The 26,153-nt window shown below is 29.5% G+C and overlaps 6 protein-coding genes across 8 annotated transcripts; 1 reads left to right on the top strand and 5 right to left on the bottom strand.

Annotated features, from left to right (window-relative positions):
- Window positions 1-375: 375 nt before the first annotated feature.
- LOC128985793 (peptidoglycan-recognition protein LF-like) lies at window positions 376-7,634 on the bottom strand. Of its 2 annotated transcripts, none has more exons than XM_054405671.1 (5): window positions 7,540-7,634; window positions 5,766-5,991; window positions 5,131-5,279; window positions 946-1,106; window positions 376-610 (listed from the first exon to the last, which is right to left on the bottom strand). In XM_054405671.1, exons 1-5 carry the CDS (start codon window positions 7,553-7,555, stop codon window positions 428-430), a joined length of 735 nt encoding a protein of 244 aa, XP_054261646.1. In that variant the 5' UTR covers window positions 7,556-7,634; the 3' UTR covers window positions 376-427. The 2 variants fall into 2 exon arrangements, with proteins under 2 accessions (XP_054261646.1, XP_054261647.1); XM_054405672.1 differs by having other exon boundaries at window positions 5,131-5,268.
- Window positions 7,635-7,926: 292 nt separating this feature from the next.
- On the bottom strand, window positions 7,927-12,513 carry LOC128985792 (peptidoglycan recognition protein 1-like). The gene is made up of 5 exons (XM_054405670.1): window positions 12,444-12,513; window positions 10,964-11,186; window positions 10,223-10,371; window positions 9,274-9,428; window positions 7,927-8,235 (listed from the first exon to the last, which is right to left on the bottom strand). Exons 1-5 carry the CDS (start codon window positions 12,460-12,462, stop codon window positions 7,981-7,983), a joined length of 801 nt encoding a protein of 266 aa, XP_054261645.1. The 5' UTR covers window positions 12,463-12,513; the 3' UTR covers window positions 7,927-7,980.
- Window positions 12,514-13,712: 1,199 nt separating this feature from the next.
- Window positions 13,713-17,368, bottom strand: LOC128985800 (peptidoglycan-recognition protein SB2-like). Of its 2 annotated transcripts, none has more exons than XM_054405681.1 (4): window positions 17,280-17,368; window positions 15,948-16,167; window positions 14,747-14,889; window positions 13,713-13,925 (listed from the first exon to the last, which is right to left on the bottom strand). In XM_054405681.1, the coding sequence occupies exons 2-4, from the start codon at window positions 16,154-16,156 to the stop codon at window positions 13,792-13,794; spliced, it is 486 nt and encodes a 161-aa protein (XP_054261656.1). In that variant the 5' UTR covers window positions 16,157-16,167; window positions 17,280-17,368; the 3' UTR covers window positions 13,713-13,791. The 2 variants fall into 2 exon arrangements, with proteins under 2 accessions (XP_054261656.1, XP_054261655.1); XM_054405680.1 differs by lacking the exon at window positions 17,280-17,368 and adding an exon at window positions 17,113-17,265.
- Window positions 17,369-17,470: 102 nt separating this feature from the next.
- Window positions 17,471-20,369, top strand: LOC128985802 (peptidoglycan-recognition protein SC2-like). Its single transcript, XM_054405682.1, has 4 exons — window positions 17,471-17,641; window positions 18,300-18,534; window positions 19,501-19,634; window positions 19,918-20,369. Exons 2-4 carry the CDS (start codon window positions 18,308-18,310, stop codon window positions 20,136-20,138), a joined length of 582 nt encoding a protein of 193 aa, XP_054261657.1. The 5' UTR covers window positions 17,471-17,641; window positions 18,300-18,307; the 3' UTR covers window positions 20,139-20,369.
- Window positions 20,370-20,972: 603 nt separating this feature from the next.
- Window positions 20,973-22,973, bottom strand: LOC128984954 (peptidoglycan-recognition protein LF-like). Its single transcript, XM_054404324.1, has 3 exons — window positions 22,671-22,973; window positions 21,658-21,794; window positions 20,973-21,196 (listed from the first exon to the last, which is right to left on the bottom strand). The coding sequence occupies exons 1-3, from the start codon at window positions 22,931-22,933 to the stop codon at window positions 20,973-20,975; spliced, it is 624 nt and encodes a 207-aa protein (XP_054260299.1). The 5' UTR covers window positions 22,934-22,973.
- Window positions 22,974-23,785: 812 nt separating this feature from the next.
- LOC128985798 (peptidoglycan-recognition protein SC2-like) lies at window positions 23,786-26,131 on the bottom strand. The gene is made up of 3 exons (XM_054405678.1): window positions 25,847-26,131; window positions 24,619-24,755; window positions 23,786-24,091 (listed from the first exon to the last, which is right to left on the bottom strand). The coding sequence occupies exons 1-3, from the start codon at window positions 26,092-26,094 to the stop codon at window positions 23,880-23,882; spliced, it is 597 nt and encodes a 198-aa protein (XP_054261653.1). The 5' UTR covers window positions 26,095-26,131; the 3' UTR covers window positions 23,786-23,879.
- Window positions 26,132-26,153: the final 22 nt, after the last annotated feature.

Raw genomic sequence — 26,153 nt, 5'->3', positions numbered from 1 at the left:
CATTCTTAAAAACTAAAGAAAATTTAAATATTGAGTTTTAGCAGTTTATCAGATAACTAATTGCTTATTAAAAGGGAAATTTTATATGAGAATATACAAGAACTTTTTTTTAATTTTGGCTTTGTTATATGTACATGGAATTTAGTATGCCAAGGGATAGTTACCAAGACACCAGTTATTTAATAATATAACATCTACAATTGCACAGTAAAAAATCGCAATAACAACCAACTTTACATTTATTATTTGCTAAATCATATTCTGGTAATTGAATTTATATATTTTTTTTATCATAAATAAAAAAATCTTGGTGGGAGAAAATAGTTGGTAATCTAATAGTGTATGTGAATAAATTTATTTAAGAAAACCCACAACATTTTAATTAATACACATTGCTTATGCCTACAAAACTAATTTATTTTGATGCCTAAAAAAAGTCTGGATCCATGTCCCGGACCTTGTGATATATTGTTTCATATTCGTCTTCTGGCTTGTAATCTTCTTCAACACCGTCAAACTCGAACGGTTCAAAATACCTTGGAGCAATCAGATCCTTTTCCGTTTCATCATCACTGCTTTCCGGGTCAGATTCAATGTTAGCTTCTTGTCCCTTATGTAAAATATCCATAAATGAATTATATCCAACTCACTCAAAGTAAACAAAATTAAACAACAAAAAGCACGAGAATAATCTAAAAGAACAGAAACAATTAATTATATTGTTTAAACATTCAGAAGGCTAATCAATTTAGGCTGTAAACCTTGGCATATCTTACATATTTTTATATCATAATTTGGGTTTACTTCGTCTTATCCACTAATTGGACTAATGTTTTTCCATTGTTAACATGTTCTCCTATAATTGAATATTATGTTTCAAACAGAAAGCATTAACTAAATAACTATATATTTTTCTATAAGCAACATTGTCAAAGCTGTTCTTACCATTAATCCAAGCAAGGTGTTGTGAAAGTCTGTTATTTGGAACAGATATCGACAGTCATCGTCTCTTATAATTTTGAAAGTATTGGATACGTACTTATCTTGAATACCCTGTATAATAAGCCCCATTGCTCTCTTAATTTGTATAAAAGATGGCTTTAGGTCTGAAAAGGTTATTTTATATCAATTAAACAATTTTTTATTAAATTTCCACAAGTTTACCTAATGCTTGGTTTGAACTGTTGGTCTTAAATTAATTTTTATTATTTATCAATTTAATTAAACAGTATTAATTAAATTATTATAGTTTATGCTTTTTATTAAGGTAAATAAAGTTCTTGATTTGTTTCCCCCTCTTGTGTATGTATGTCCAAAGACTTACTTAGGATCTATATTGCTGCATGTATTACACATTTTTCAGTACCATTTAATAATACGGGTTAATATTTAGAGAACCAAAACACTAAACTGTTGTTGTAGCATTAGTGCAGTAGAAATAGGGTTTGAGGTGGAACTAATTGCAACAGAAATTATTCCAGTTAGAAATGGTAGGTAATACACTTTTAAAAAACATACTAAAAATATACATTTGTACTGTTACGCAAAATACGGTTTTTTGGTCGCCATTTAAAAAAAGTGTAAAATTTTAAATTATTGTTAAAAAATCTGGTTTGGTATCAAATTATAGAACATTTCATGCTGGAAAAGAATATAATGGTTGAATTTAAAATATACTGTTAACGGTGATTCACTATAGGCGAAAAAAGGTGCGTTTAAAAACGTGGCATTTGAAAAGTTTTTTATTTATAAGTTATTTTATACTTTTAAAATTTGTTTTTTTTCATTTTTGACCCTTGAAACGTAAAATTTCCCAATTTCTCTCTAGACCTTTTTAAAGAGCTTAAAAACAAATATTTAAGTATATCAAAGGTGTTTTGTACAATTATTGGTAACGAGGAAAATTAAAAAAAATTGGAAATTTAAAATCCCCATGTTATTCTTATGGAGAATATGGTAAAAAGTTGTAGTTTCCTTGTTTATGGATATACAGGGTGTCCCGGAACTCTCTACCAATATTTTAGGGCTTTGCTCCTGGGTAAGAAACATACCTAAATATCATATTTAAATTGTCCGGAAGTCCTTAGTTACTCACACAGCCGCCATTTTGTTTTTTTTTAGTTATTAATTTTTTTTTTAAGAATGGTTAAACATACGAAATGGAAACTTTGCACAAACATTAATGACAACTAGACAAAGCTACAATAAAATAATGACGATTTTTCAAATTCATAAAACAAAATGGTGGCCATTTAAAATTTTTATAAAATCAACGGTTTTTGAGCTATTTAAGAAACAACATTTTAAATGGTCGCCATTTTGTTTTATGAATTTGAAAAATCTTCATAATTTTTTTGTAGCTTTTTCTAGTTGTCATTAATGTTTGTGCAAAGTTTCCATTTCGTATGTTTAACCATTCTTTAGAAAAAAATTAATAACTGGAAAAAACAAAATGGCGGCTGTGTGAGTAACTAAGGACTTCCGGACAATTTAAATATGATATTTAGGTATGTTTCTTACCCAGGAGCAATGCCCTAAAATATTGGTAGAGAGTTCCGGGACACCCTGTATTTTGAGAAAAAATTGAAGATTTATTTATTTTATACTAAACGATTAATATTTTACTAAAAACACACTTAATTGGTTTCCTTGTAGCAGCAAACCTTGGTACTCGTTTCGTTAAACCAAATGTTATTTATTTAATAGACTAGCAACAGAGCCCATTGTGGTTAAATTAATGCAACGGTCTCTAGTAAAATAATGGTTATGAAATCCATACACCACTTTACTCACTAATATTTGGTACATATTAAGCTCATAACATTAGAATCACACACTTAACATAAGAAACACACTTTAAACACAAATGCAAATTGATAACAACAATATTTAATCAAAGAAAATTTAATTAAATAACAATATAACAATAAGCTGTTAAATTATCAACTCATTTTTCGTATGGTTAGATTATGCATACTGGTGAATCAATTATTGCCATCTATAAAAATAATTGGTTTTTCTTTTCCAAGTCGGGTTAGCTCTTCTACAAGACCGATTTTCATAATTTTGGCCTTAAGCCGGGTTTACACTATGTAGCTAAACCTGCTACATTGCAGATTTGTGTAACATCTAGCAATGTTGTATAACATTTGCTAGAAGTAGAAAAAGTAACTTTACAAAAGTGCTATATAACACTGCTATATGTAGCAGATCCTGCTATATATAGCTAAAATTGTGCTATCCATCGGGAGTCGGTAAATATAAAAAGAAATGCGTGCTACATCTAACATTGCCATATGTAGTAATGATATACATATATTTTTCGTCTAGCATCTGCTATATGTAGCGCTGAACGGTTTTGCTCAGGGATCTTTGTTTACAATGGATGGACTGGAAACGGAAAGTGGCAGTGCCTAAGATCGGGATGATATTATCGGGGCTATTGATATTATAAACTTAATTGAACTGTTCCGTGGACAACCGGCGTTGTGATCATACGTAAAACGTTTTTGAAGTTACCGTCGCCTTATTTAGCGTTTTAATTATGGATTGTCAGGGTATTCATAATCATTAAGGTCCCGTAATAAATCTGCTACACTGTACTTATTTCTCGAAGCAAGAAGCGGTCAAACCTAAAACTTGCTAAAATCTTCGCTCCTGTCTGTCTCTCTCTCTGACTTCCAATATCACCACGATAGCTGCCACGAACAATGTCTCTTCAGCGCACATTTCGATACGGAATGCGAATGAGGTTGTGCTACATATATGTGCACAACCGTGTACATATCGTGCTATTATAGCACGAGCACCAGAATCACTAATATTGTTTGTAAATTTTTCATACAGCAAAAGTTATAAAGCAATGTTATATAGCAAAAGTTATATAGCAGGTTTTGCTACATAGTGTAAATTCGGCTTCAAACTAAAGCTATATACACACCATAGATTTGCTATTAAGCATCAGCACTCATTTTGACGTATATTTTGAGCTATGCACAAACTGCCTCCCTGTACATTACTTACGGGAGTTAAATTTGTTTTTTTCGAGTTTGTTTGGCTCTTCTACCAGACTGATTTTCATAATTTTGGTCTCAAAGCTATGCAAGCACATATTTGTCATAATTAATCTATCAAATGTATAACCCTACAAAAACAATTAAATTGGATTTTTTTCAATTTTTACTTCAATTAAAAATGTATTCCAGCAGTTACATTATCCTATATCTTTTTATCTAAAAATCTTCAGTGAAATACCAGATTCCATTGGAATTATTGATTATTGAGATTGGACGTACCTAAAGCACACTGCTAAATTATAAACGACCCAAATAGTTTAAAAATGGATTTATAGTTAAAAGATCTTACTTGCAAACTCAACAGTACCTAAGCTAATTGTCGACGTAGACGGGTTTCACCTAGCAAATCTTAAAAAATCCAACTTTAATAATTATTTGAAAATCTACACGAATTCCTTTCCAATGACCCATTAGGTTATAAAATCGGTCCAGTAGAACTCTAGATTTAGTTGTACAAAGATTTTTAAAACTGAATTACTAGATTTAATTGAAAATCAATTAAGACAAATGAAAATTCGTTTAGTCTGCAGGTTTGCTGCGGCGGGGGTGTTTTGTACTACGATCGTATTTCTAAATAGTGCTAATAACCACTATTATAACATTTTTCAGCATTAAATTTCCTATAATTTGATACCCAAAAAGTTTTTTTTACGAATATTAAAATGTTGACACTTTTTTCAAGATGGCGGCCAAAAAACGTATTTTGCGCCACAGTACGGATGTATATTTTTAGTATGTTGATTAGAAGCATACTACCTACCATTCACAGCAAGAATCATTTGTGTTGCAATTAGTTCCACCTTAAGCTATATTTTCGATTATTTCTACTGCACTACATAGCAACTGGAGAATATGTATAATACAAGCAACATATATAGCATTGTACATACAACAACAACATTGTATAATACAAATTTTAAAATTAATTCATTTTATAAAAATTTCTACTCGTATTTCGTAGCTCATAGAGGAGTTTTGTTAATGCTATTTATCGCAAGTTTGTTAAATGTTGCAATACAAAATAATTTATTTCGTAACATATTTTTAGGCCTACCTTTGTCATTTATAAAAGCAATGTTGATTTGCCCGTTGTTAGAAGTGCTCTTCTTCTTTTCCTTTTTTGAAAAATAAGTCTTGGCATTTTCTGGTTGATTTCTCCAACCCATTCCTTCGTATATATGTCCATCTTTACCTATCAGAAAACTACTTACTTTAAGTTATTAATAATTATTAAATGAATATTTATATGGCTTATGTTATTAAGTTTTAGAATACTACATCTGCATGAGAACTTTGGTCTACTCGCCGTTCACGTAGAGAACCAGAAGTTTTTAATCTACTAGTTCCAGTTTTCAAACTACTAGGATGAACTATATACAATAATATAACCATCTGCTTTTGATTTTCTACCTTAAAAATTTAGGTTTATTTCATTGTGTAAACTAACTGAACATGATAATTAAATGGTCACGTTTTGGTAAAACCCTTAAAATATTTTTTGTAAATACATTTTAAAACTGATCAAATTACAGAGACAAATTTATATTTATAGAAGAGGCTATTTTTACAATTGACACTATCAAAATCTCAAAATTACAATCGTACGTCCTCAGACTTAATAAAAAAAAGTTATAAACTAAAAGAGTTTTAGTTGTATGGCATTAAAAAATATATTTATCTATTACTAACTTATAACGGATGTCTTCGGAGCCCTTTTCTATTTGAGTTTCGTGGAACTTCTTTAGGTCATGTAAACAGTGATCTTTGGTATAGCAAGGTCTAGTGTTGGTGTTGGAAAAAATCACCTTTCCAACAGGTAACCTGTTTCTTCGTTTCTTCTTTATCTTCTTCACTTGCCAATCTTCTATTTTAACTACTTCTTTTGGAAGAATCTTTTTTAGAGTCTGCTCATCATCTTAAATAAATAAATAATTGTATGTGCATTGTTTTTATTCTCTAATTAATTGAGCCGTATTTACTAAACGAAATTATCTTTTGCGATAGTATTTTACTACCCTTTATAATTTCACGTATTTTGAACATGTACCAAAAGTTATTTTCTTCTCTACTATTATGTTTTTACAATGGCTTTGAGTCATGTTCCTGCTAAAAACCAAGAAACGAATGAATCTCCTGAAATAATGATACGTGGAATTGAGTTCTGCATTTTCTTTAAGTTTCGTGAACTTGAAATGAATGGAATTATTTCAATTTAAAATGTTATTTCAATAAAAATTTGTTTAGACTGCTTCAAGGTTAGTTACTAAACTTTCTTAGTGCTGCTGTGCAACAGTGTTAAAAAATAAATATAAAAAAATAATTTATCTTTTTCAGTTTTAAGAAATTAAAGAATTACTTCAAATTACTAACAAACCTCAAACTAGCAACTCATTATCTTTCTAAAACATCATTACAAAATTAATATAAACTTATAGGTATAGTATTAAGACACCTTATTTATTTATATAATAAGCATATTATTGTGTGGCGATGATTTACATAGCTTGTTAACTGTATAGACTGCATTAGCTTAATGAATATCTAAGAATATAAATCGACAAATTCCATAACTATACCAGCCTCATAAATTTCAAATTTCAGAACAGTTACAAGATTTACTTTATCAACTTATTTTCCATGATGGAATTTTAACATAAGAATTGTTGATAAACTTTAGAATACAAGCCGCATGGCTTAAAATAATAAAACTTTGTTATGATTATTTAAATTATAATTTTTAATAGTTATATTTCATGATAATTTATCGCAAATATGTATATTTTCAAGCCATTTTCTGGAGGATTTCAGTCAAACCTCCCGTTATTAACATTTCTGTCTCCAAATCTTCAACACGTTATAAGGAGTCGTGTTTTCATTTATGTCGTAGAAAAAGAAAAATAAAAGCTTTCAGTTTTCAGTTAAGGTAATTTTTCAAATAGTAATTGCCAATATAGTTAATGAGGCTCTCTAAATTTTTAGATTGAAATATTTAGTATACAGAAATAATAGCTTTTAATTATAATTCTAACTAGTAAATGACCAATATCGTCTTATTCATGAAAGTAAACAAATTATAAGTAAAACAATATAAAACTCAATTTACCCCGTATATACAATTATTATTGTTTAAATAATATCAATAATACCATTTACTTTTTTAAAACTAATTTAAAAGACAAAAAGCTAACAATAATCAAAGCTAATAAAACGTGATAACATATCATTTTGAATAATTAAATGAAGTTAATTGTAAAAAAAATACATTCAAAGTATAAGTTTAATTTTAACTTTACATTTAAGTAATATTAATAATAATTCAGTAAAACATACATAGGATTGGTGACAAATTTAATATTGCCTTTGAATTTATTCGTTACAGCTCTATTTTTATGTAATAATTACATTATAAAGTGAAATATACAAACAACTAAATAAAACAGTAAATGGCTTGAAAAATACTCACCCCATTTTGAATCCATATTGAAGCTAAGATATATTTTTGTGTTTTAATTAGAAATGACTATCCAATAAAATGTACATGGATATTTCAATAGTATTAGATTTAGTAAACAAAATCCACAAAAAACAATATATTTAAATTGGATAACAAATAACTTACTAAACCATATTTAAGTTTCTGTTTAGTTAAATAATATGTTTACGAGTCAACAGTATAAAATCCATGCTACGTATTAATATATGTATAATTTTATGATAATTTCTTTCATTTGTTTTATCATTATCTAGTGATAGGCTCTCAAAGATTATTTTTATGACTTAGATTAAATTTAATCTTTAGAAAACTATTAGAATATTCATATTTTTAATGTGAGTAAAAGAATTAGCGTATGATTTATCGATTTATAATAAATTATACAACATTTCTACATTATAACAAAATATATCAGCCATGTTTGTACTTTTTATTGGGGTCGAAAGCCCATGGGTAATTTTTCTCAATATATTTTTGGTTTTCCAATTTAAGTTGCTCGTCGAATTCCTTGAACAATCGTTCACTATCCTTCATTTCCTCTCTCATTTCTTCAACAGTTATTTGAGGCTTGTTTTCTTTCCTGTGCGCTTTGTTCACAAGTCTTAAAACTTCTGCTTCGGTTATAGTTTCTTCATTAAACCCTGTAAAGTTTCCGTTGTTCCCGTTCTGTAAAAAACAAAAATGTTTACAATACGCTTAACATATGAATTATTCCAGGTAAATGTTTAAAACTCTTCCGAAATAACAAAAGTACTAACGGTCATAGTACTTATATATATAATTTAAAATTTAAATTTAAAGTTATAAATAGTGTTCAACTATGTAAAAAATGTTATATGTTATGTGTGTAACTTTTTGTATAGCGTAATGGTTGGACGCTAGAATGTTTTGGATAAATGAAAAGGTTACTATCGTTTGGTTTTTTGATGGACATCAAAAAAGTATAGACAATACTATTTTCGTGAAAATATGTATAAGCATTTTACATGTTTACGCTATTAGAACATACACAGGGATAGTAATAAAAATACATAGCATTTTGTTTACAAAAGAATATGATTATACTTTCGTAATTTTACACACGCCCTTTCCCAGTTTGTAAATTATAACTATACATGTTGAGGTCAAACATATGTTTAGTATCTGATTTTCAAAGTAAATGATTCCGTTAAAAGTGTTCACGGCTATAAGTTTTCAATACATTTTTAGTGATATCAATATTATTTTTACAATAAATTCTCCAATTGACTGTTAGTTATTAATGTTTCCAAGACATTACAATCTACTTTATTTTTTTGACATTTAGATTAAACAGGGTTCTTAAGCTGCAATATACTGTATTACAAAATATTATTTCAGTTATTATTTTTTTTTAGCTTAGCAGGGTGAGTGTTTATATATTTTATCTAACGGTAAGCTCCAATCTTCCGTTAATTTATATTTTCAAAGTTCAAAACTGTTAAGTCTTATTTTTCGCAGTTCCTTTTGGCACAAATAAGTCTGTTCATGGAGTAACTTATCATTTTCAATGAGCTAGTATACTCTCATACATTTTATTAGTAAATACAAGGTACTGACTTAAATAGAACTCCATTGGCTTATTCCAGATTCCACTACTTATTTAATGCCCATTTCCAATATTTCCCTATTTGAATGACATATCCCTAACGTTGACAAAAGATAAAACAAATTTAACTTCCTTACCGATAATTGGGCTATGATTTCCTCTGAAGGAATGACGGGCCCACGAATACTGTCACTTTCTACGATGTCTAAATTTTCCATCAAATAATCGTTCTGTATACCGACCATGAGCAGTCCTAAGGCAGCCTTGATTTGTAGTATGCTTGGTTTTTGCTCTGAAAGTAAAAGTAAAAGGTTAATGAAAACATTTAATACCATTGAAACAAGATGGACATAAACGATGTCACTGAGTTTAAGATTTTTATGGTTTGTTAAAAATATTATCTAGAGTGGCTATTTGCTTAAGCGTTTTATAAAACTAACATGATGACCACGGCATTGAGAAAATGACCGTTGGCGTTTTTGGACCTGATGATGTACTTAAACTCAGAGTTCGTTATACTACATATTGAATATTCCTGGATATTGAAGATTTAAATGATTGAACAATTAATATTCTTCCCTAAGACATGTAGTTTGTACTTTCAGGTGTACTATGATTTTTGTGATTCGTAAAATAAAACAATCTCATCTGTCGTCCGTGGTTGGTATACTATGTGTAAGTTATAAAAATCACGTTTCGCAGAGTTGAAATCACGTAATACGTTCGGCTCATATTCCTCCAATGTGGTGAAGAAGCAAAAGTTAAATTGTTCCATTTATGTGAGGAATAAAGTTACCTATATGCATAATATTTGTAAATAAAACAGTCATTATCCATTCACACAAAAACACAACAATTTTTTTTACATGCATAGCCTTTCTCTACACAATTTGTTTTTTGTTTGTTGATTGTTTTCCAAAGAACTACCCACTTAGAAAAGAATAGACTAGGATTCTGTTGATTTATAATTTTTGTGGAAACAATAAACATTTAGAAAATAAAACTAAGCAAATAATTATGTGTTCTACAATAGGATGACAATTCCTCCCGGAGTAGGCTATCGTACTAACACACTAATTTACCTACCTTTGTCCCCAATTAGTGCAACTTCAATTGATGACTCGTAAAGTGCCTTTAAATCTCTTTCAGATGGGAACCAATAAGAAAAAGTACAGTTGGCCTCATAATTCCAGCCCATAATTTCGTAGATCTTTCCATACCTATCTATTATAAAACTACAAACACATACAAACTATTAGTGGTATATACAATAAAAATGTATAAAATAGTTTCAATTTAAATACTTTGTTTTTTACTTCAACCTAGTCAAAAACTGTTGCAAGATTTCACTCACTGACCTTCCGAGGTTCGTAGCCGTTAATGCGTAATTGGGGTTACAATCTTATTTCATTTAATAACTAAGTTTTCTTACTACTTACTTCTCCTTATTTTTGTACGTTTGGTGCTGTATTGCAGAGATGGGGAGATGGGTTATTAGATTGTATAATTTCTCCTCATGACTCTCAATGGAGGCATATCCCACGATTATGGTTACATATTGGCCACAGCAAAACGCAGTATTGAACAATCAAATTTAGAAATCATTAAAAATACTTTTTGGAAACACTTGATATTAAGTACCATCTTTGTATAAAAAAATAAGAATGACAAGCGGTTTCTTATCTTATACATTGTATGTGGTTTTCGAATGCAATGTTTACATTTTTTGTAGACTGCACCAGTAAAGTCCGTTTATTTGCAATGGTAACAACGTTATTATAAAAATATAAATTCTACATAATATTCCCTCAATAGTTCACCACTAACCTGTGAGGAATATCTGGTCTACTTTCTTCGAACGCCTCTCGTTGTTGCTTTCTAATATTGTGCATACAATGGAACTTGGAATAACAGCTGGTTGTTGTAGCTCTTGTAAATATCAATCTTTTCACTGGTGTCCTTAGTTTCCGTTTCCTTTTTGATTCCACCGCACCCCACTCTTGGCGGGATATTATCTTGGGAAGCAACTCCTGAAGAAGTTCTTCGTCCTCTAGAAAGTGTATGTAATACAATATATTTTGGGTAAAAACATAAGCATACTCTACTCTATTATTTTATGAAATATTCCTTAAACAAGTTAAAGGGGAAATAACCAGAATATAATTTAGCATCAGGACATTCGAGTAGGACCAAATGATATGTGTTTAGGAATTGATTTTATTTTTAAATATTTTCTTTTTCCAAATCTTGAGTTTTTGAAGTTTATAGTGATTAAGAACGGTTAGGTATAACTAAGAAAAATATTTTTTTGAATACTTGAAAAAAACACTTACAATAATTAGGAGGAAATTAATGTAATACAACAGTTTTATATTTCCAACATGAAGACACGGCACAAACAAAACCAACAATATCCAAAAAGCACATCTTAACATTCTAAAACCCCAAAACATGTGTTTGCGACAGTACAATGGCACAAATATTTATATGTCAAATCATATTATGTCCTGGAGACAAACAAAAAGCAAAATATATTTGAAATGAATAAATTTCATATTTTTAAATTTTAATAAATGCTAAACATTTCTTTAATTTATTGTAAACTCAGACCCTCTTGTTTTTAATAGTTTATTATTATGTGTGTATACACAAATGGAATAACCATATGAATCAATTCATTTTAATATGCTATACTAATTACAACGATATACTATATTTTAATAAAGTACCAACAAATAATTAGTATATTTCTCTTTACTTTTTAAGGCTAGTAGTTTAGTCAAAGTTTATAAAGCATCAATTTTGTAATAGTTGAAATCCCAAAGTAAAAAAAGGGAATTTGGAAAATACCGTAAACTCATAAACAACTGTTTCTGTCTGGAGTGTGGTGTGGGCTTAGTCGCTCAGTAATTAGCCATATAGTCTCTGTGTTAGGCCAATCCCCATCATACCCAATAATAGTTTAGGGTACAGACGTCTTCACCAATGAGTTTGATATATTCGGGAAATAATATCAATGAAGGAGGTGTAGAGAATTTGGTGCAATTAAACTAACCAGACAATTATTTACCCAATTGAAAACTTTACTAAATCAGCTCGTTTAAAATGAATACCTAGTTGAAACCTAACTCAACTTTCAACTGTAACTTTTAACAGTGGTAAAATCTCAATAGTGTACCTACTGCCTAGAAAGCCTATTTCCTATAGTATGTGTATAAGAACACATGGAAAAACAATTATGATGATAGATTGGTATAGGTACTGTATACAAATGTGTACACTATTTTTATGTTATTCATTTACTCACCTAACGTTAATTCTTCCATTATTGCAGTTAATTAAAATACGCAAGGTCAAAATAGATGCACAGCCTGAATGTAAACTTCAGACTTCACTAACTGGCTCATACCAAGATTAGATAGTGAAATATTAGTAAAATATTTTTGTCTGTCTATTTATAAAATGCTTTGTTTGTTGTTGTATACCCTGACATAAGTGTGCATATATTTTGCTGTATTATACAATTGCCTACCATCTTGAAAGAAAGAGTTTATGCATTAACATTTAAGATACAACGTAAAAATACCATCTCAAGTATGTATTCATATACATCCTGAAAAGATATTTTTGAACAATATAAGTTGGCTGATATATAAAAATATTCAAGCAGAGATGAAATGGTGGTTAAAATATTAAAAAACTCAGCAATTATGTTTTACGTTCTTGTAAAAAACTTGCATATTATAATTATTATAATGACAAACAGCTTTTAGCAAAAATTTGAAGACATACACACAGTTATATTGACAGTATAATAATATTATGCATAATAGTTTATTTTTAATATTTGACAATTTAGATATTATTAGAACAATATTATATATTTAAAATCCTAAAACACTAACCAAAAACTTTCTTTATTATGCAATGTTTAAACAGTTTCCAAAAAAGCTTACGTATTTTTTCTGAATCATTGTATAAATAGCGTACATTATTTTTATACCACTATAGGCCTATACAAAATCGGATATAAAACAATATATATATATATATATATCCATCAAATATAGCATCAACATTGTAGTACCCAGCATAGAAAATATTCATTATTGCTTCCAACCAAATATGGTTGTTCACCATATTAATTTGATAGGTCAGTAATGTTTACAAAGAGATTGTAAACTCCAAAAGTTAAATTGAAATTTATCTTAATTTGTATGCAGCTTTATATTTTTAACATATTGGTAATTTATGTTTTTTTTTAGATACATTTATGTTTATGTTATTAAGAAAAATATTTAGCTTTGGAAAATACATAGATCATAAGTAAGTCATACTTCTAAAGTTTGAGGTAAAAGACAACCCTTCAGAAATACCTATGCACGGCTATGTCCCCTACCAGGCCTCTTGATGTCCGAAATTAATGTAGTTCTTGGCTGTTTATTACTTATTGAATCTTCAATTCTAGAACTCATTATTAGAAATAAAAAACAAGGTGTATTTAAGGAGAAAACTATTCAAACTCAACATAACGGATACAACTTTATAACGCTATACATTGTAATAATGAAATAAATCAAGATAAAATAACGTTTATATTATTTATAATAACAATACCTATAACAGCACACAGGTTATATTACTAAGAGTGTTGTTTAAAACGTAAACGACATAACTTCATTATATGCTATTCTGGAATATTTTACATTTTTAACCAAATACTTTTCTTCTTCGCCGATAGCAAAAATTGTTGCTATCCCCTTCAGCATACTGTAGGTTGGTTTATTGCCTGAAAACAGAAAAAAGTTATTAGTTTTGGTGTTAAGGACAGGGGGGAAATATAGATTATTACACAACAATTTAACAAATATATTATTTAGTTTCTTTGGGGACTCTTGGAAATAAATTATTGCAAAGTGAATTAACGTTTTCTATAACGTATTAAAAAAATCTTTTATGGTGTGCTTAAAAATATTGATAAACACTGGGTATTGGAACTTAATAAATAGAAATGTAAATTTAAATATTTATATATAAAACCCTAATTCCGATATTAACTAATAATTGTGTAATGCATCTGGTCTTTTCTGTCACCTGTCAAAAGAGTTCAACCTTGTTAACCATGATCCTGACCCAAAAGCTGCAGAATTATGTAAAACCGGGCAGGACTATTGAGCTGTTAGTTCAATTTCTATCTAATAGAAAACACTGTATACAGTTTAGGACTCAAATCTGATTCGTCACTGTGGATGTTCCTTAAGGGTCTATTTTAGAGCCTTTACTCTTTTAATTTGATGACTTGCCTATCACCTTAAATTAAATTCACAATTAGTTATATTTATTGTCAACACTTCTGCCAACTTTACCCGTCAGGACAATAAATAAATATTTTCATAGCAAAAAAAAATTCTATTATATAGTAAGTTGGTTTCTAGCTTATGAATTTGTATTGAATCAATCCAAGTCTCTTTCAATAAACCTCCAAAAATATAATATCAATGATATTTTTACTAAATAAAAATTTATGCTTCAGCACATGTTTAAAAATTGAAATACATTATAATGTCCCAATTATAATTCAAAAACATTATCGCTTAAACATATACTTACTTGGCCTATTAATGAAGGCGACTTGAATACTGTTATTTTTAAAAACTTCTTTCCATTGGTCTGGGTTTGTTTCTCTAGGATAGTGAGTTGCATACTTCCATCCTCGGCCTTCATAAATATTTCCGTCGCCACCGACTAGAAAACTAAGACATTACAAAGGTAAGAAAGAAAATTAAAACTGCATATAGTAGGAAATGTATTTATATTAAAAGAACAAATACCCACATAGAGATTGTCGGTAAAATGCCCAACGTAAAAACAAACATGTATATTAATAGTGATGGCATGATTTTCGGTAGTAAATTAGAAATCCTATGTAATATAATAGTGGTAGCCAAGCTCAAAGCCAAATTAGTTTATTAATATAAAAGAAAATGCTAAGTTAGTGTATAATACAATAGTAATATAATTAAATTAAGTTTCCTATTGCGCTTTAATATACTATATTATAGAATGTCTAACGCTATATGTATGTATTATATTCTGAGCTATTCGGTCTGAAAGAACACTCGCTATTATCCATTTTACATAGAATTCACACCAAATTTAAAATATTTGATTGATAAAATATTAAATATTTTTAATAGCCTACACTTTTATTATTGATTTGGCAGGGTGAAAAACTGTATGATAACATAGAGGAGTGGTGTTATGTAGCAGAACATTATGTCGTTGGCTTAATTTAATATTTTAATTGGTGTAGAATACAAATGGCTTTAAATAAAATGGGGTTTTACAATGGCATATCTGTAATTAATCTATAGTTTAGCTTTAGTTAGTTATATGATTTATATGAAAGCTAATTTCCTGTAAATATTAAGACTGTCAATTAAATAAGCTTTAAGTTTACAGCTCTAATTCATGTTTTCCGACTGTCTAGGTAAAATGTTTACCATGCATGCAATAACAAATGGAACTAGAAAGGCAAAGAGACATATTTATTACATGAGCTATCCCCTTATTTTATTAATAATTTAATACTATCCTTTGTTCGTTTCCATGATTAGATATGTTTATGCGCTGACGTGTCACATATATTTAGGACAGAACGTTAGTTCTAGTTAATTCCTAAGATTATCTTCTAAAATTAGTAATAACTTCTCGCTTGGCATCGTCTTGACACAAAGAACTACACCCCTATGCATTCTATTTATAATGCTTCTTAAACTGTGTGATAAAATATTTAATATTAGAGACCTACTTGTACTGTATGTCGTTCGCGCCCCTTTCTAAGTGATCTTTTTGTATTTCCTGGACAGCTTTGATACATTCTTCCTTCGTCTCGCAGGGGTCAGTATACGTCCATGTTATCACCATGTGTTGCACCGGAGTCTTGTGTGCCTTGCGTTTCCGTGGAGGCATCGCTCCCCATTCTTCACGTTTGATTATCTTGCTTAGTATTGGGAACATTTCACTTCTTGCTAAAAATAAATATTAATGATTTAAGGTGTGTGTATTTATACCCTTGATGTTTGGGTATAGTCGATGGATGAGGCTTACAACTAAACTATAATAAGTTAAAAGAACTTTACTATTAAGAAAACAACAATATCCCACTCAGCATTAAGCCTAGAATCATCTAATGGAGGAAAAGTTAAGTAATTTTAGTACTACAACTACTTTTAGAAACCTGACATAATATTTACATGGTACTATGATTATAAAGTAACAATGAAATATCTTGCACAAACGTACATAGCTTTAATATCCTTATTCAATATGGAATCTTAAGGCGGGACAAAGTTTCTTTCTTTTGATATTTGTATAGTTAAAAGGTTTTCTGAGTGGGGTATGGTACCTATAAAATACATTACCATCATATATTATCAACTAAAAATGTTTACAGGACTAACGAAAGTGGTTGTTTCTCAATTTGTTTAAAAGCTAGTGTGAATACAATTCTGTATTTAATGCTACAGTTATATGCATTTTCGGCTAATAAGTGAAGGCACACACGCAGAGGTAAAATTCCGATCATCAGAACTGTTAAACTTATACTCGAAACTGTTAAAATTCCTTAGATGTCCTGAAGACAGAGTTTAGATAAACAAGTTTTTTCTTCGTTATTGTTATGTGTTACGTTGCCTACTATAGTATAAATCAGAAGAGTGATCTAGCGTAGTGGTTAGATCGAGGGACTTCAGTCTGTGAGGTTCCGGGTTCGATCCCCGCCAAGTCACCAATGGATTTTATCTAAGTGATAGTGCCGCAACCCCTAGGTCTAGCCTGAAGTAATGTGAAAACAATCCCAGGCTCGTCATAGGACAAAAAAAAAACTATGGTATAAATCACTATGTTTGATTATTTTTTAGTAATTAATTAATGGTATATACGCTTGATCGTTGCTTCTTAAGTCATTGACTTACGTGTGGTATACAAATTTGCAATGTAATTGTCCATGTCTATCATCCTTCTGTCAAACAGAAGTCTCCTGATATCTGGTTGGGTTTGCATTATAAAGGTTGCAGTGGTGTATCCTCTAAAATGAAAATAGCACGATTCTCAGTCTTGCTGTGGATTTCAATTTTCTTACCTTTAAATTATTTTACAACGGGAAAAGGTCATCACAAAACACCACGATGCTTCTTCATAGCAAATTAAGTTTTTAACAATTCATAGCACATGATCAATGATACTTTAATAACTATTGTAAAAGATACTGGTCATACTAATATTCATAATGATATCAAGCTTTCAGATAAATATTTATCATCATTTGGATAAGCCATTTTGTAACTTTACAGTGGACAGGGGGTTTACGTGTGGGAAAATGTGTTGAAAATAAATATTTCAGAAGCAGGACTTCCTCCTGCAGAAGATTTGGCTGATAATTATAGTGATTTTAAGGTTCCGTGATTTTAGGTTGGAAGTAGAGGAGAAAACGAATTTCATAAGGTATGTTTCCATTGGGTGTAGTAAGTGTGAAACATTATTGAAATATACTTCCGAACTATGTTTAAGTTAGTAGGCCCATATGTAAATATTAAACACAAAATAGAAAAAAAAAATATGTTCTTGTAGGCTTAGGTTAGGTACCGTTATTTTTGTAAACGAATTACTACAACAAATTTAAGCTAACGAAAAAAAATATTTACACATGTGTTATCTTTCTTAGAGATAAATTACTTACCAGACGTAAAATAGTATGGTTACGAATAAAAAAATAAAACCTTAAAACATATAACGACAAAATTGTACATTTCCTAAAAAAATTTAAAATTGCAAAATAGCTGCTAAAAAAATTTTAAATAGTAATAGCAAGTATATCTAAGTGAAATTATCTTTCTTGGAGATAAATTACTTAACAAACGTCAAATAGTATGGTTACGAATTAAAAAAATAAAACCTTAAAACATATAACAACAAAATTGTAGATTATCTAAAAAAATATGAAATTGCAAAATTGCTTCTCAAATTACATTTAAAAATAGTGATAGCAAAAATTTCTAAGTGAAATTGAATTATTAACACATTCCTTAAGTTATTACAAGATACATGCAATGCCAATTTTGTCTGACTTGTGTATTAAAAGAATACATTTCCCCTTTTACAGGTAAAGCAATGTTTTTGGCAAAGCTGCTTCTCAAACCCACAATCATTACCAGAGGCCAATGGGGTGCGGAGAAACCTCTGAAGGAAGGGGAACCAATCGAGGGAGAAGTTTCTACTCTGGTGCTTAAGTTCACGCAAACCCAAACATGCAGCACAAAGAAAGATTGCATAGAGAGGGTTAAGGAGGTACAGAAGAGGCACATGGAAGAAGAGGGACTTCCTGATATTCAACATAAGTAAACGCAATTTAACATATACTACTTAAAAAAGAGTATATTTGGATCAATGACATACACTTAACTTACTTTCATTTCCGGCTATGGGATGGATGTCCATAAATTTTAAAAAACCAATGTTTTAAAAAGCTTAAAAAAGTATGTGTATATTCATATTTTTCTCTTTAATATAGCCTAGTACATTTTCAATTGAATCTTCTTAACACATCTGTTCAAATACAAGAGGTGTCCTGAGTTTGACCTAAGATATTTATATTATACCCATTTAACATGTATAAAAAAGTAAAAGCCAAAAAATAGTAAACAAATAAAAAAAGTATTTTAAATTAACATGTATTATATGTAGTATTTAGTGATTACAGGGAGCACAGTGATTATGTTCTTTAACTACCTCAAAGTTAAACGTACTATGAAGAAACGCTAATTTGTTCCTAAATAACTTGTCGTGATATCCTAATATCCCCGTAACTAAACTTACTAAGGTTATGGTAAAATAATACAGTATTTAGTGAAATATTATTATATCCTTTTAATAAAAAAAGGCTATGTTAGCGTTAGGCTAGTCTATAACCTTCCCTGTAAGGTGAACTATTAAAAGCATGAGTAATTTTACCAAACTTAGTCTGGTAAACATATTCATGTATAGTACGACATAGCGCTTTTTCTTCTACATTTGCCTGTACATATCTGCTTTTTAGGCATTTAAAATATATTATTTTGCAATAATCTTTTAATGTATGTTTTTAGATTTTTTACTCATTATGGATATAAATAACAATTATTAGTTGTAATAGTCGCACAGGACACGTGTTAGCGATAGTTTAATCATTTTTGTCTGTTCCTTCTGTTATTATTTAATTACTAAAACATAGAATATAGTCAAATCAAATCAAATCAAATCAAAATTTCTTTATTTCGTATTTAGTATTGATTTAGACTATACAATATGTTTTTTATCTGTTTTAGCTTCTTAATTGGTGGCGACGGAAATGTATACGAAGGCAGAGGTTTCAATACGTATCCCGTTTATTCTGAGGAAGAAGAAAATTTCAAGCCATTAGTTAATAGTGCTTTTGAAATAGCATTCATAGGAAAAATCAGTAAGTATTTTTAGAATTTAGACAGCAATTGAATTTAATATTTAATTGCTATACGGGGTTTCTGTATATTTTATGGACAGTAAATAAAAAAACATATAATAACACCTAAGACATATATTTTAACATGTTTTTTTTTTGACAAGACGGGTAATATAAAAATATTGTAGTAGTGATATATTTAGATTGGTCACTACAATAATCATCAGACGATTTCCCCCTTTTCAACCCTTTCAAAAAATGTTTATCCTTAAACAAAGTATGAAATATTTTTAAATATTTTCAGGTGACAAACCATCAATGAAAATGCTCAAATCACTTGCTGGTGTCGTAATGAAAGGTATGGAAGAGAAAAAAATAACAAAAGACGTAAAGAAAATTAAACCCTACATTATCCACGGAAAGGATGTTATGATGTTGAAGGACAAAAAAGGGAGTCATAAAGATACAAAGCAGCTGATTAAAGAGTACAAAGAATTATTAGAGAAGGAGGAGCAAACAGTTTAGATAATATTTCATATTTTATATCTAAATTGTATAATGTTCTAATGATGTAAGAGATTAAAAGTGTTTTAATAGTTTTAATCTACTTTTACAGCTTCGTTGTACTTTCTTTGTACTTTGTAACAGAATATGAATAAGTATTGTTTTGCTGACATCAGGAATCCTGAAGCATCTTATTTGATCAGTATTTTGTTAGTAAATAAATCATTAGTAAGAAAATTGCAGACATTTTGCTCATAGAATTTTAAATTAAAAAATGATGTATCAAATGCAAATGAACTATTAATTGAATAAACCCCATAACCAAGATTTTTTCACAGTTGTGTGATTTCTGCAATAAACTATGTATTTCAATTTGTACATCAATAATATACTAAAAAGTCAAAATCAAAAACAAATTTGATTACTGGGTATCTGCAATGAACTATTTAAATGTTTTAAAGTCCAATAAAAAATATACATAATGTGTTTCATAATTTATTATATAAAATCCTAATTTTTACCGTTTGGTAGATTCAGTCCTGAAACAATAAAAAAACAATTTAAAATTCTAGTCAGATATATTGAAACTAAATTGTATTCGTTGCTTTTAAAAGTGTAAGTGTTTTTCAAGGAAAAACTTTGTAATACCATAAAAATGAATATCAAGGATTTAAATAGATGCAGTAGCAACTAACAATAGTATTGAAACATATATTTACAATTTTTACTAATACCTTCGCACAACGTTGAGTATAAATCATGGTTAAATTAATCTTGTAAATGATCTATATTGCTATTAGGCTAGCTAGTGGTAGAAGAGCGTTGGTTTAAAAATCTTGGACGAGAATTTCAACACTATCCTCTTTTAGCATTTTTTCTTTTACTGGGGGTTTGAGGGCCTGAAGATTCCTCTAAGTCCTCCTCAACTCCCGGAGCGTTCGTTTGGTATGATGATAGATAACGGATTTGCCCTGGTGACCTGAGGTAAAACTGAACCTTCTCTTGAAGGAACTTAGCTACCAGCCCATAAGCGACGCAGTCTGAAGTGGCCTTCACATGAACGTCATTTGGCTTCACAGCTGTCACAGAATAAAATTTGTTTTTTAATTTGCAATAGTTAACCTAAAAGTGTTGTTTTAAATATTTTAAAAGTGAAAAGGCTAGAGGATAACATTCCATTTACTTTTGCTAGGCTCTCTTTGTATTGCCAACTAAGGTAGTTTACTATGTGCATCTCATAATATCGTAATTAGTTAATCATTACAATTCATTAATTTAAATACAACAGTAAACGGGTAGTAGTCTCGTCTAGAGGAAAAGCAACAAGGCTTTGTTATTTGAGGAACTTGGTTTAAATTCCCACAGCCATCAATTAATTCTACCACATATCTTGCCTATGCCTAGCTTAAGGTAATTTGTACGGTTCTGGCCTATAGTTGCATCCTAGAATACAAGGACTGATCATAAGAAAGAGTACCAACAGTGATTAATATCACTACTAATGCCAAAATAAAACAAACCCTGAGGTAAATTTACTAACCTATTTTGTCCAGGAAGGCAAACTCTACACTTTTTCCATTCAGGTCATTAGCATAGGCGAGATCAGATGGGTAGACAGGACCGACGTTGTACCATCCTCTTCCTTCATAGATGTTACCATCCCCTCCGATGAGAAAACTAAAAATTATCCAAGAAAGCTTTTAAAGGCAACTTTTTGAAATGATTTAAATACAGGTCACGTTGAGATCTTTGATGTTCAGGGTGCCTAGTGTTGAAATAACTTTAGCTACCTCGTACAAAAAAGAACTAAGAAATCATTTCAATTAGTTTAAGGGAAAATTGTTATAGGCATACAAAAGACCACAATATGCCAGCTTACAAATCAAGTTTTTTGTATTTCCAATTTTGAGTAAAATGTGAAACTATTCACAAATCAAATATAAATTAACTTTATTTCCAAACAAAAGGTGAACAATAGAAAACATTATCATATGCTTTAGTAAACAAAAAAATAGAAAAAAACTTACTACTACACACAAGATTCAGACAATTGTTAATCTTTGAATTACAACTATCATCAACATACATAAAGGTTCATGAGACACAATTTCATAATGCAGCATTTTTCCATTACTGATTGATTGTTGTTCCCACTTACACGAGAACAATTTTTAATATAGAGAAAAGTAACATAAAGGTAAATTGAATTATTATTTCGCTTAATTACACCATAGAAAATAAAAGAAAGTACTAAATTCCAAAACTAACCGTACGGTGGAATGAGATCTTTTTGTGAATAGTGTAACCTTAAACTACTATTACCTAAACTTGATGCCCTTTTTAGTAACATATTGTATCGTGCTATGTATTTTGAGGTTTTTACATTTTAATTTCACAACAGATTACACCAGTACTACAAAGAAATGGCCTACTAATATCTACTAATGATTAGAATAAACCCTACTAATACTTTGCAAAATTAAACCTAACCTGAACTACCTTAATTTTGAAAAAGATTAAACACACTGTCACGATATTTATTATTTTGCTTACTTGTATTCAATATCGTCCAACTTATCCTCTTCCATCTGTTTCTTCTGTATTTCCCTTACTCTTTGTTTACACTCGTCCACTGTCAAACAAGGTTCTACGTGTGCCCATGAGGTTACCACTTTGGTAACAGGTGTTGTGAGGGGGGGTAAGGTTTTGCGGGGGGGTATTGCCCCCCAGTCATACCTAGAGAATACAGTGGCCACCGTAGCGTCCGGAGGGGGTGGGGGGACAGAACCCTGAATAAAGGGTGGTGTCGCAGACATTACGAAACTTAATTTACAATTTGCTAAACAAAGTCCCGAAAAATTCAATATCACTAAGATTTTATAAAAAATATAATATTCTACCACTTGTTCATAATTTGTTCGTATATAATACACACGTTAAAGAATTACTTAACTAAACTCCCTTAGAACATGTTTAGTTCACAACTAACGAAAAAATATACTTTTAGATTTAGGGATAAAACATTATGTCCAAATTATGTATAGGTTTTCCATCGCTGAACTTATCACCATGTTCGATACAAATGTGTTGTAAATATGTTGTTATATAATAAGCTGATAAGGAATATATTACTGAATAGAAGTTTATAACATTATTTAAGCAGATATAAGAGTTGAGACCAAATGTTTTTATTATTAGGTTTTTAAACTTTACTTACATGTATTCCCAATCAATTAAGACCTAGGTAAAAATGATATACCTTTATATATGTTGCCTTCAATTTTACAGCCTTACTGTGTATAAAGCAGTTAAATAAAGTTATGTTTTAGCTAAAAATATTTTCGGGGCTTGATAATTAAAGATTCTGTATGCCTTTATTTAAGCAAATAATGTATCAAATAATTAACCATATAAAAGAGTTAATCAAATTAAAAGATTCATCAATATAGGCATATAAAAACTTGCGTAAAAATCCTGGACACCGCATTATTAATTTATAGTGTCGTTGTTTAAATTATAGAGGTTTAATAATCACTTAATAATAAAACGAAAACTATATTAAAATATGCTGCAAATGTTTTCGAACAATATTTTTAAAAACAACAATATATATTTAATAAAACCATTTACAAAACACATTAACATATAAATATCAAATGCTACAATAACAAAAGCAGTTTTATAAAACTGTACTAATAAATTAAATTATTTTATTCTTAAAAACCAGTAGTCTTTCAATAAAGATGTTCGGATTATTTCTTATTAAATAACGCTCCAACCTTCATAAGGGTCGCCATTTTGGCTCGTAACATGGTGACTAACCTTTACGTTTTCAAGTATTCTTACTGCTCTAGGAATAGTGTGTTCCTTGAATAAAGTTGTTACTTTGATATCATTTTTCAATATCTTTTTTCTTATACCTTCCTTTATCACTAGAGCAGCTGCTTCAGCTTGAACAGTGGTTGGTTTTGTATCTGGAAATAGTTTTGTATATAAATATGTACAATAAAGACGAACAACAGATGCTAGTAAGTTATACACAACCCTAGGCAGTTTATTAACGTTTCTGTTAGTTTTTTACATAAATAATTATATTCTGAACTGGGACTAATTTTGTTTCAACTTATAAAAAGCAACAGGGAGAAATATATCCCTTAATCCTTTCTCTTAATTTAAGGCTGGCAAACTAATTAATATTTTTAATGCATTAATCGTATTTACAAAATGTTATGTTTTAACTTGCAGCAGATAGAAAAAAAATTGTGTGCCTCTTGGCAGGATAGATACAGTAGCAGTTAACTAAATACCCAATACAATAAATTATAATCACTTTTACTTGATCTTGTTCCTGTTTTTTCTGCATGAACTAAATCACGCACACAAAAGGATGAAATATTAATTATACTATTTAAAATTGATTATAGACAGTATAAAGAATTATGCATAATTTAGCCAGCTACAATACAACATAACTTACGCCTTAGAGATGTTTAATACTTACTATTTCGACAAAGAAAAGATATTTCAATACACTTCCTGTTTAATGGTGCTAGTTTTTCAAAAACCCCTTCGTATTTTTCTGGAGCATATTTCCAGCCTCTTCCTTCATATATCCTTCCATCACCCCCTATATAAAAGCTGGAAAACGAAAAACTACCTGCCTTAAAATTTATGATTTGTTAACTACTGCATTTTTAAAGTGATTTGTCAAAATTAAACAGAAAACAATGAGGACTCGCTTAGTTTTAAATCCTCCAATTTAAGAAAAGATTATATTGATTATCAAATAAACGCTTTTGCTTGTTGAGTACAAATAAAGCTTAAATTAACAAAATAAAGGTGGTAAACATAAAACCATTTACTAGAAAAACTATCACCTAATTCATTGATTTGTTTCACATGTCAATAACGAGAAATACACTTGTATCTATTTGGTTTTTCTAAAAAGATCAAATTACCTTGTAAAAAGATTATATAATTTACATAGTGGAAAATCATTCTTTGTAATATTGAACATAACAATAAGGTATTCAAATTAGTTTGAAGATGAAAAATAAATTATTTTCCATCTACCTTTACTAGTCCACTCATCATTTTATATTTCGTGAAATTTAAACTTTAAAAAGTAAATTTAAAATGATATTATTAATTATTAACTTATTATTATAGGTATTATTAATTTACATAAGAAGAGATTAAATCTTGTTTAACCTAATATACGGCATAACATCCTTAACTTAACATCGTAGTTGATACACCCACGTCGATTATGTTCTAGTCTTAGAATGCATCTTCTGAATAATAATTCCAAATAATACCCATATGCAGAGATTAAATGTGCCTAGCAGCTTAAAATTATAAAAAAATACTCTCTCGTTTTAAAATTGCAAGTACACTTTTCGTCTGTTTATTTTGTTAACCAATAATAATACATTAAAGTATACTTTCTCCTTGTAAAATGTCAAGTTAAATATGAACCAACATTTTCCAAATAAGCCCATTTAAAAGTAGTTTTATAAATAAAAAAAAACAAATTAAACTGAACAATCGTTGCAAACGTGAATTCATATAAATTCATAAAAATAACAAAATACTTGAAGTAAAACATTTATTGAAATGTTGGATTTTGTGAAACCTTTTAAACTATCATTAATGTTTCGCAAATAAGACCTATTTAACCTATAAAAAAAACTTTAACTATATTTTAGATTTTCTAAAATTGTACTCACTTTGCTTTTACATCACTCAATTCGCAAGAAGACAAAGCGCATGCTTGCATCAAGTTCACTACTTGGACGCATCGTTGTTTTGTAGCACAAAGTACACTGTTAGCGTAGGAAAAAACAACATTTGAAATTGGGGTTCTGAGAGTTGTTTTCTGTTTTGGTTCCCTAGCTTCCCACTCTTCACGTGAAACGAAATTCCTCTTATTCAAATATTCGACTGTTTCCTGAATTCCTTCGGAAGTGTCATTCATGTTGACATATATTTTTAGTTGAACTCCAAAGAATGTAAGCGTAACAATTCATGCAAATT

The sequence above is a fragment of the Macrosteles quadrilineatus genome, unplaced genomic scaffold (assembly GCF_028750875.1).
Source record: "Macrosteles quadrilineatus isolate MER2022 unplaced genomic scaffold, UCM_ALF_1.0 Scaffold_2__2_contigs__length_208266976, whole genome shotgun sequence".
Taxonomy (NCBI): Eukaryota; Metazoa; Arthropoda; class Insecta; order Hemiptera; family Cicadellidae; genus Macrosteles; species Macrosteles quadrilineatus.
The sequence above is the reverse complement of the archived record's forward strand: the minus strand, read 5'-3'. Positions and strand labels throughout refer to the sequence as shown.